This window comes from Castor canadensis, chromosome 5 (genome assembly GCF_047511655.1).
Source record: "Castor canadensis chromosome 5, mCasCan1.hap1v2, whole genome shotgun sequence".
Lineage (NCBI taxonomy): Eukaryota > Metazoa > Chordata > Mammalia > Rodentia > Castoridae > Castor > Castor canadensis.
Genome location: NC_133390.1, coordinates 85,926,392 through 85,937,641, shown reverse-complemented (window position 1 = coordinate 85,937,641; position 11,250 = coordinate 85,926,392). Strand labels below are relative to the sequence as shown.

The 11,250-nt window shown below is 47.8% G+C and overlaps 1 protein-coding gene across 1 annotated transcript; it reads right to left on the bottom strand.

Annotated features, from left to right (window-relative positions):
* Positions 1-202: 202 nt before the first annotated feature.
* LOC109694104 (cytochrome P450 2J2-like) lies at positions 203-7,999 on the bottom strand. The gene is made up of 5 exons (XM_020175835.2): positions 7,835-7,999; positions 7,288-7,429; positions 6,758-6,945; positions 560-701; positions 203-470 (listed from the first exon to the last, which is right to left on the bottom strand). The coding sequence occupies exons 1-5, from the start codon at positions 7,997-7,999 to the stop codon at positions 253-255; spliced, it is 855 nt and encodes a 284-aa protein (XP_020031424.2). The 3' UTR covers positions 203-252.
* Between the last annotated feature and the right edge of the window lie 3,251 nt (positions 8,000-11,250).

Below are 11,250 nucleotides of genomic sequence, written 5' to 3'. Positions count from 1 at the left end.
AAAATGAACCAGGATGATTGATTTAATGTCAACCCTTAATTAACCTTGTAAAATTCCTCCCTGCCAAAGCACAACTAACCAACCTAAGAGCTAAATACACACTCTCCACTGTCACCTTGGAGCTTGTGTTAGGGAAAACCAAGAGCAGCTGAGTTGGGTGAACCCTGTCTTTCATCTTCTTTAAACTTGCAGGAGCCAAGAAACACTGAGGAAGGACTTTGGGGGGGCACAGGTTTCTAGACTCCCAGTGGACTACAGGTCCCCCTCCTTAGGGCCTGGGCTGGGGCTGCACAGGCGGGGCACTGCACAGATCTCCTGTGACTGAGGCTGCAGAGTGCCCCCAAAGATGTAGTCCAGCCTGAGTCCAGGGCTCCCCTCTGGCAGTTGGAACCGAAACGTCCTCAGGAGGGTGGTAAACATCAGGAAGAGCTCCATTCGAGCCAGCTGGTCCCCAGGGCACACCCGATGCCCTGGAAGCAGAGGGCAAGGTGAGAGGACAGCAGCAGCCTGTGTCTGTCCCATCACCTTCCCACCCAGAACCCAGCCATGTGTCTTGTACCTGCAGAGAAAGGCAGGAAGGCTTCGTTGACCACAAAGTTTCCATCCTTGTCCAGGAAGTGACCAGGGTTGAACTGTCTAGGGGTCTCCCAGCACTCAGGGTCATACAACACAGAGGCCAGATTGGGCAAGATGACGGTGCCCTGCAGAGAGGAGCTGGTGTGGCTCAGGGAGCCTTGGGGCCTGATACCCAGCCCTGGCCCAAAAGGAGCTCAGGGAACTCCCAGTGTGCTGGTAGGAGTGGCCAGGGTGCCTGAGGGAGTTGGGGGAGATCCAGGCTCACAATAGTGAAAGATTTGCACTTTGTATCCTTTGGGAGTGGGGGGGAGAGAGAGAGAGAGAGAGAGAGAGAGAGAAGAGAGGAGGAAGAGGAAAAAGAAGAAGAAGAAGAAGAAGAAGAAGAAGAAGAAGAAGAAGAAGAAGAAGAAGAAGAAGAAGAAGAAGAAGAAAGAGAGAGAAGAGAGAAGAAAAACTGAGTGCTGGAAAGGCAACAAAGGAAGAGAAGGAAAGCTTGATGCTTTAAGATTGGAGAGAGGAGAACATGGCCCATGACTGAACCCTAACCCTCGTCCTAACCTTCAACCCAGCCATCACTTTCCCTCTAACCCTTACCTTTCTTGTAACTCTAACCCTAGCCTTCATGTCTCAAAGGTAAAGCACGTGAGTGGTTGGAGAGAGGACCACACTGACCAGATAGGAGTAGAGAGAGGCCAAAGGCTGCCAAGCAGGTTGACCTTGGCTTCTTCCCATGTGGACCCTCGGCTGAGCAGGAACAACATCAGAAGGCCAAAGTAGAGCAAGGGTGGGATTGTCCTAAATGCAGAACCCTCAGCCCCAGGATTCTGGGGAAGGCCTCTTGCCCCGTGGCTCATTTACCAAACACTATAGAATTCAACCAACACCTGCGGGGACTAGGAGACTGATGACAGCATTCTTGGTTTCTTGGTTTTGACAAAGATAGCTTGAAATTAAAAAAAAAAAATCTCAGTAGGAGCTGGACATGGTGGTGCACACCCTAATCCCAGTACTCAGGAGGATCATGAGTGCGAGGCCAGCCTGGGCTATACAGTGAAACCCTGTCTCAAAAAACAAGTGCTGGCCAGGTATGATGATTCACGTCTGTCTTTGCAGCTACATGGGAGGAGGAGATCAGGGATCACAGTTTGAGGCCAGCCCCAGGCAAAAACGCCAGATCCTATCTGAAAATTAACTAAAGCAAAAAAAGGGCTGGGGGCGTGGCTCAAGAGGTAGAGCACTTGCTTAGCATGTATAAGACCCTGGGTTTGATCCCTAGTACCACAAACAAAACCCACATCAAAATAACTTGAAGTACGCATCTGAAGCAAAAGCCAATAAAAAATGCAGAAATTAAGCTGATATAAATGCTTCCAGAAGATACTTTTCTTTTTCTTTTTCTTTCTTTCTTTCTTCCTTCCTTCCTTTCTTTCTTCTCTTTCTTTTTTTCTTTCTCTTTCTCTCTCTCTTTCCTTCCTTCCTTCCTTCCTTCTTCTTCCTTCCTTCTTTCCTTCCTTTCTTTATTTCTCTCTCTCTCTCTTTTTTTGTTGTTAGGGAGTGATCATGTCCTAGCTATCCACCCCAATAAAACCCAGGACCCAGTCTCTCAGAGACTTTCAGTTGAGGCAGTGGGGAGGCACATGCTTGCTGCCTGAGTGAACTATACATTCCCCATGATAACCTTGGAAAATTCTCCCTACTTTCTCTGCCTGGGATTAAGTAACACTACATTGCAACAAGTCTTTGTCTTCTTTCTTTCTTTCTTTTTGTGGTGCTGGGGGATGAATGTAGGGCTTGTACACGCTAAGCATGCACTTTATCACTGAGTTACACTTCCAACCCACTCAACAATTTTTTTTTGTGGGACTGAGGTTTGAACTCTGGGCTTCACACTTGCAAAGCAGTGTGAACCTTCAGTTCATTTTACTCTAATTATTTTGGAGATGAGGTTCCAGGCTGGCCTTGAACCTTGATCCTCCCAATCTCAGACTTCCAAGTAGCTGGGATTAGAGGCAGGAGCTGATGCCTAGCTCCACTCAACAATTTTTAATAATCACCTTCAGATGAAGGGGCTCTTCACAAGCTGCTAAATTATTTCAGAACTATTTATTACCCATTATTTATATCCCATGCTGTTCTGGGATCAGTCAGTCACCTTGCAAGGTGACAAGATCTTAGCTTGTAGAACAGGTTCAGAGCACTGTCTACTCCCACACAAAAATGGCAGTCCTCCCTCTCCTCCAGTTTACAGAGCCATCTGCCTGCTGGGAGCCTCCTGGGTACTCTCTGCCAACTTCTCCTCAGGGAATGGCAGCTTGAATTTTACAATCAGGTAGAATGTCTGAGCAGTGACAGATTTAAAGTACAACCATTGTATTAGGGACCATCGCTATTGTCCCTATCACTGAACTGATGAAATGGTTGGGAACAGTTTAGGGATATCTGTAACATTTAATGATATCCTGTCAAGCTTTGATTCCACTCTCTGCAGACATCTCTCTCCCAAGTAGTAAAAGCTCAGTATTGATCCCCAGTTGTTAATGGCCCCCTGGGGGTCTTTATCATAGAGCAACTGCTAGAATCAAATTGGCAAGAGTGGGCTCTTAATAAGGAAATTTCTAATCCCAAATGGCTGAACTCTGGTTCCCTTCTTTTTAACTTGACCTAATTTGGCACAACTTTTGGACAACCCTGGTCTAGGCCCTCCTGCCATGCCAGCAGCAGGAGAACCGATGCTGTGCTCCTGACCTCACATTTAGGAGATACTTGACAAATCTGTGGACTTGGTGGCCAGTTACTGCCAAGGACAGGTCAGTATCCACCAATCAGGCTGACCAACGGGCAATGAAAAATATCTCTATTTAACACATTGGTTCATTTACTTAGCTAGAAAGGCAGTTTTGTAGCAATACAAACATCAGGGAGTGTGGTAAAAAAAACAAACAAACATAACCTTTGGGGTCATAGAGACATGAATTGGAAATGGAGTTAAGTCACTTACTAGCTGTGTGTTTTAGGCAGTTACTTGAGCTCACCAGGCTCAAGTTTCCATGACTCCAAAAAAAGAAGGAATAACAATAACTACAATAACATCTAAAGCAATTACCTTTAGATTATCGAAGTAATCTCTATAGGTTGCTGTGAAGGCAAAATGGGTAGAAGTGGAAATCTCAAGTCTGATCAATTAGTAGTAAGTTACTAATGTCATCCCGTTAGGGCTATTGGGGCTGAGTCTGCCTTGAACCACAGTTACAAGCATTAAATGAAGTCTGTCATGATGGAGAAGATTGGGCTCTCATGTCCTCTCTCCCCATCATTGTACCTCTATGGCTTCCACCAAGGATGGATGGGCTGCAACCTCAGGGCAGAGCCAAAGCCCCTTTCTGAAGAAAATCTTAGGACTCCAGTCACTACCTCTACATACATACATATTGGTGCACCCGGGCACCAATATGAATGACGCTTTCAGTTTTATGAAAATGGCAATCTTACCATCGACACAACTGTGGCACCCAACCTTTTAGATGTCCTTGAAAGATCCTTGACACCTCATGTTCTTACCCTCATGTAATCTCTCTGATACTGGGCTGGATCTTCTAATAAACTTCTAGCAAATGGAATATAGGGACAGTGATTGAGATTAAGTTACAAAAAGACTGTAGCTTCCATATTGGGTGCTCTCTCACTTTCTCTCTGATGGAGGCTAGATGTCATGTTTTGAGCTGCCATATGCAGAAATTCACTTGTCAAGAAACTGAGGGTGGACAACTGTCCATGAGCAACTGAGACAGGAAGACTCATGGGAGTAAGCTTGAAGCAAACATCCCTCCAGTGGAGTGCCCCCACAGTGGAGCCTTCAGGCAAGACTGTTAACCCACCAACAACTTGATGGCAACCTCACAAGGGACCTTGAATCAGTGGTATCCAACTAAGCTATACCCAATTTCCTGACCCTCGAAACTTTAAAATTACAAATGCTCTTACTTTAAGCTGCTAAATTTTCAGATAATTTGTTACACAGCAAGATAGGTAATTAGCTCAACATCTTTTGTCGAGGATCTGTGTAGCTCAGCTACAGTAAAAATACCATTGTACCTCTTGATGCTGTGGTGAGGTCTGGATGGCATGGTGAGCACAAACCCCTAAGTACAGTAAGCCTTGGCAAAGGGCAGGAATTCTTATGTTATCTCATGCCAAAAACCTGCATGGAAGGTTTCAAACTTGGCTCTATGTAGAAATACATTCAACTTCATGTTAAGTTTTCATCCAAGAAAACAACAGTGAACTTCAATATTCATTGTAATCATGGTAGACTTCTCATTCACATGGAGAGTGGAAAGCAGACATCAACACAAAATACTTAACCTTAAAATAGAAAAAGAACCACAATCCTTTATAAACAGCATTTAATACCAAAGAGGAGCAGAAGTTGGAAGTTAATTTTTAAAAATCTGTATTTCTGTGCATAAAAATATTTTCATGTTTAAGAAATTAGAACTTACTGTACATATTGAACTTATTGTACTTGGAATTATGCTAAGAAAGAAAAAGACATCTCTGTAATACAGTCTACAGTTAAATTCTAGGCTTTAAAAATGGAAACATCAGCTAGCTGGGCACTGGTGGCTCATGCCTGTGATCCTAGCTACTCAGGAGGCAGAGATCAGGAGGATCATGGTTTGAAACCAGCCCAGGGAAATAGTTCACAAGACCCTATCTTGAAAAAAAACCCAACATAAAAACAGGGCTGGTGGAGTGGCTCAAGTGGTTGAGCACCTGCCTAACAAGCTCAAGGCCCTGAGTTCAAGACCCAGTACTGCCAAAAAAAAAAAAAAAAAGTGGGAACATCAGAGCCCCTGCTTATATGCTATTTTAAGCATCTGATTTTTAGAAATCCATGCATACACTTAAATGATAGCCAATAACTTATCACAATTAGCACCAAATATATGGAAACACTCTCTTAGGGTTTTAGCTCTAGACTTCACTGTATTAATGGACATGATATGATATAAAATGTTTTAAAGAGAAAATATCTCCTTGATTACTGATAATTGAGGTTGGGTATTTTAGAGATAGAGTCTCTTAAACTATTTACCCCGGCTGGCTTGGAACTACAATCTTCCTGATCTCTGCCTCCTGAGTAGCTAGGATTATGGGTGTGAGCCACTGGCACCTGGCTGGGGCACATATCCTTTTATTATAAATGAGAAACATAACTAATGGGGATTTCCTTCAAGGAAGCTCAGACCCAAGCTTTAGGTATACATTCAGTAGCTGTCCTTGACTTAAATGTTTTCATACAATTTTCTTTGTCTATCTCTCCTTATTCAGTACTTGCTCTCTTAACCTGGTTACAAAATGACAGAAACGAGAATGGCATATCTGGTAGAAAATAATACAAAATGCAGACCAGACCTAAGGCACATAAATTGCAAATGCCCTAAAGGTTCACCAGTAAGAGCTGACAACCACAAAGCACCCACATGGTGGAACCAGATGAAACTAAGTGATGTAGAGCAGTGGTTTTCAAAGTGTGGCCCCTGAAGTTTTTGTGGTTGTCAGCTCTTATTGGTGAACCTTTAGGGCATTTGCAATTTATGTGCAACAGGGAAATCTGGGAGCCTGCTCAGCCCTGCCCTGCCCAGACACACTAAGTGTGTGTTCTAACCAGGCCCCCAGGGGATCCTGCTGTACCTGGAGGTTTGAGAACCACTGCCCTAGAAGAATCGAACACTATGTTAAGTGAAATGAAGGATTCCAAATGCTAGATCCAGTATAATCACAACTATGTACATTTACTTCAATTTTTAATTTAATTTTTTTGTGGTGCTGGGGATCGAATCCAGGGCCTCGTGCATGCTAGGCATAGCACTCTAGCACTGAGCTACATCCCCAGTACTACAACTATGTAAAATATATGTGAACAGCAAAGGTTGGGTGGAAGTGCACTAAAACATCGGCAAGGGTTACTTCTGAATAGGAAAATCTAACAATAGCCGTCAGTGAGTGCATTCTTTTATAACTGCCCCATCCCAAAACCATAGGCAGACAAACAGATGACTAACTGAATGACTGATAAAGAGGTGGAAGGTTGGCAGAAGCGGAGAAAACAGTCGTGCTGGGCAGTAAGGGCGCTTTCTGCAGGTATTGGGTCAGGCTTGGGCTTCTCAGGGCCTCCTACCTTGGGTATGTAGTAACCACGCACGCAGGTGGAAGTCACGCACTGGCGCACGGCACCCACAGCCACAACGCTGCTAAGGCGCTGCACCTCGTGCAGCACGGCGCGGGCATAGGGCAGCCGCTCGCGATCCTCGTAGCAGACGGCCTGGGCAGTGCCCAGCACTGTATCCAGTTCCTGTTGCACCCTCTCTGCAGATAGGGTGGCTCAGTGTGGGTGCGGGGAATGCCCCTGAGGCCCAGGCTTACCTTTCCCACTCCCCAACCAGAGATGACCCCTGGGTCCTAACACCCCACCCTGCCACCTCTGGAAGACAGAGCTTACTTCCTGTGAACAGCAATTTGGAGGGCTTGCTCCTACAGGGTTTATTTATGGGAAGGGAAAGTACCCAGATTTGAGCACCTCCTATGCACAGGTACTCCATATACAAAGAGCCTTATGGAGTAGAACTGTTGTTTCCATTTTATGCATGAGAAAACCAAGGCTCCATCAGGGTTAACGGGCATGGGGCAGTTGGGCATGATGCCCCTCACCTTGGATGGCTCCGTGATGGACCATGTAGATGAGGGCCCAGCGCAGGGTGGTGGCTGTGGTGTCGGTGCCTCCCAGAAACAGGTCGATCACCACCTGGATCAGGTTCTCCTCGTTGAATGTGGAGACAGGGTCGTCCATAGCCTGGTTGGCAGTGGGTGGGAAGTGTAGCTTTCAGTCTAAAGCTTCCCCCTAATGAGCCCTTGTGTCTCCTGGGCTCAACTTGTCCCAAGACTTGTGGGACTAGAACTCCTTGAAAGTCAGAGCCCTCAGAAGTTCCTGTATCCCAGGACTGTGTCATCTTTTAATGGGGGATCGCTCTTAGGTTCTGGCTCTGACATCAGCCAGGTCCTCTGCTTCCCAGCCTAGCCCTGTCTGCAGACCAGCCCTGGCTTGGAAAACACAGGGAGGAAAACTCTTTCCTAACCCAAGCTTTAAGGGTGCTCTGAAAGCCTGCAGACTGAGTCAAAGACAGAGACCACAGCCTAGAAATGAGGTAGAGCCTAGGAGCACAGCCCTCTCACTTCCTTGTAGCCGTTGCAGGCCCACCTTAGTGATCCGGGCCAGGTAACAGCTGATGAAGTCCTTGGGAGCCTCCGGTTTCTTGAGCTTGTGCCTGATGATCTCATAGCGGATGAAGCCCCGCACAGCCTCTTGGTACCTAAATATCTGTTGGTGGGGTCCTGGGAGGTGGCGGAGGGCCCAGGGAAACATGTCGTACAGCTGTGAGGAAAGAGGCCCACCCAGAGCCCACTCAGGTGCCAGCCCCTGAATCAGGGAAGCTGAGAACAATACTTGGGGCTCCAAAGTGACCTGGAGCTTCTGACATGGGCAACTCAGGGTTGCCTGTCATTTGGAGACCCCAAAATACTCTAGACAGAAATAAAAGCAATGGGGACACTGATTGTGTTAAGGGCTGAGCTAGAAACACAGCTTTCTGAGGAATAACCCATCTCTTACCCCTGCCTGTGCTTCCATGCTAACAGGCCCTAACAAAGGTGATTTCGTGCTATAAACTTGTCAGCTTATGAGCAGAAGCTGCCCAAGGAACCCAGAATCAGGCTCTGCAGCCTCCCCCTCCTGCCCACTTTACAGCCTTTCCTGCCAGGCCTGGTGGAGGCCCCTGACAGTGTGGTCCCAGTCATCCCATGGCCCGTACATTTGACTTCCAAATGATAGTTACCCGGCGCCACTTGGTGCTGACAAAGGTCAGGCCAAAGCTGATGGCTTGAGTCAGTTCCTGGAAGATGGGCTCCTCTGAGAGAAAGTGGTGGCCGAACACCAGGGCCCCAATGACTCTGGCTGTGGATCTGACAATAAGGACCTGAGGGTCAAAGGGTCTACCTGGAAGTAGAGGGGCAGGTTCAGTGTGAGGGGGCACACAGGGCTCTGCCAAGGCGCTCATCCAGTCTTGTATATAGTCACTCATTTAGTCATTCATGCTTGTTCTTCATTCATGCACCCAAGGCTTCCTGAGCACCTCTGTGAGCCAGGCTCTGTGGCAGAGGCTGGGTTCATGCAGTCAGCCATCGTATCTGAATGGACAGAAGGACCTAAGGGTGGGGGACTAGCTGTGCCTGGGATTCACAGAGGATTCCTTAGGGCAGGGGACCTCAGGTCTTTCAGTTCTGAAAGAAGCAATAGATTCTCCCAGGGAGGGAAGGTATGTAGGCTAGGACATTTCAGGAGGGGTTGTAACAACTGTAAAAGGTTGGGGGTGTGGAAGGTCTTGGGTGTTGATGGAGCAACTTCCCTTGCCATAGAGAAAGAGGACTTCTGGCTTCCCACTGACCTGGTGGCCTCTTTCCACCACCTTGAAGAAACTCCCAGTCTATTGATAATCTCAAAACTACCACTAATGATCCCAGGCTTCATACACACACACACACACACACACACACACACACACACACACACACACTGCAAAGCTCAGCCTCCTCTGCTGGGATGTGCATGTGAATAGAGGTGTGCAGGAATGGGGTGACCTCCAAAAGCCTGCTCCTTACCCTGCTGTTGGTGGAAGGCCTCGGTCAGCTCTGCTGCTTCGCACTGCAGCTGCGTTTCTAATGCCTGCCTGCCCAGGCCCAGCTCACGGAGTGCCATCAGGCAGAAACGCCTCTGCTGCCGCCATGTGTGTCCATTGCTGCAAATAAGCCCTGGCCCCAGGTTCGGAAAAGAAAAGGGAGAACAGTCACCACTCCCTCCCAGCCTCCCAGGCCAACGCCATCTGACCCCCACCTGGCCTAGAGGACAAATCACAAAATGATCTCCCTAATAGACTCGGGGCTGCTGCCCTGAGTGGAGGATGGGGGGCATTATAGAGTGATGGTCAGTGAGGATGGCCATCGGGGTGGGCTCAGCTATGCCTTTCTCCAGCCCTCTAACCTGATTGTGCCTTTGTCTCCACAAGAAATGGAGGAGTTAAAGAAGGGAAGGGAGGAAGAAGCCTGGGGGGAAGGAAAGGAGGGGACAGGACATTGGCTGAGCCGGGCACTGCATTGGACCTTTCAGGTATTTCAGCTCACTTAACCTCCCCCACATCCCTGGGCTCATTATCCCCATCTATGCCTTTAGTGCCCATCTATGAGCACTAAAGGGCAGCATGTGAAGCTGACTTGCCCAAGGTCACAGAGTCAGCAAGGGGTTAAGTTGGGACTTGGATGCAGGTTTTTTTGAGCCCCACAGCTGGTTCCCTTCCACATCACCCTCTCTCCTCACATGGAGGTGTTTAAGGAGACATGAGTCCTCCTGGTAAGGCCCTGTCTGTTCACAGTTCTGGACCAGCCCTGACTCTCTGAGTGCAGTAACCATCCAGCCACTACCCCTCCATGATAAGAAGGACAGCCTTGCCTCTTTCTCCAAACAGGTCCTGGAAGAGCGGGGTGAGGGGTCTGCCAGAGAACTGCTCAGAGTTGGAGACCAGTGCTTCCTTCACAGCCTGGAAGCCACTCAGCACCACGACAGGTGTGGGGCCCACCCACACGGTGAACATGCTACCATGAGTCTGTGCCAGCTGCAGAGAGACCAGGCATCCCAGGGCTGTGACAATGTCCACTGGTCCCATTTCCTAGAACCTTTCTCCCCCCACCCTCCACTAGGGATGAAGTCAGGGTCTTGTACACGCATGGGAAGAGCTCTACCACTTGAGCCTTGTCCCCAGCCCTTTTTGTTTGCTGAGAAAGGGTCTTGGTAATGTTTTTCCTGAGCTGGCCTTGAGCTCACAATCCTTCTTTTTCTGTTTCCCAAGTAACTGAGATAATAGGCATGAGCCACCATGCCTGGGTGGGGCCTTTGTCTTAACAAGAATTCCCTACCCTCTTGTACTCAACACTCACTCAAAACACACCTCCTCAGAGCAGTCCTCCTAACCCAGAAAGCCAAACCTGGGGTCACAGTCTCCCTGGGCACTTAGAGTAGTCAGGTCTTAGTATCTACACCCCATCAGTCCTGAGGATGGGTATATTCTTCCATTGTACAGATGACACAAATAATAGCCTCAATTTCTTGAGGGCTTAGTATTCCTGCGGGCTTCCTATGTGTTACTTGAGTCCATCTGCTGTGTAAGTGTGAGAGTAAGTATCTTTATTTCCATTTTGTGGGTTAGAAACCCACAAAAGTAGCAAAACCACCATAGACCCAGGTCTTCTGATGCTATTTCTGCTGCATGAGGAGCCCAGGGACTCCAATTCTCTGGGATCTTCAACCAGACATTTAAAGAATACTTATGCAGCATCAGTGGAGAGGAGTGTGGAGCATTGCCACGGGTGGGACAACGTCCCCACCTCCCATGGTTGTCAGCAGCCGCTCAGCTGTGCTGGACTTCACACCCCAGTCTGTACAGCGGGAGCCTTCCAACTGTTGAACTTATTTACCCTGGAAGGTGACTTTGTGCAGAGATTGCTTGAGTAATGTTACTTGAGTGTAACATTGGGGGGTCCCAAGCCTCCCATCTTGGATGATTTTCC

Coding starts and splice junctions, on each gene's coding strand:
- LOC109694104 (XM_020175835.2), bottom strand. CDS start 7,999: ATGTTTCCCTGGGCCCTCCGCCACCTCCCAGGACCCCACCAACAGATA. Junction 702..6,757: donor GTGGTTACTACATACCCAAG/GTAGGAGGCCCT, acceptor TCCTCTCTGCAG/GGCACCGTCATCTTGCCCAA. Junction 471..559: donor CTTCCTGCCTTTCTCTGCAG/GTACAAGACACA, acceptor CTCTGCTTCCAG/GGCATCGGGTGTGCCCTGGG.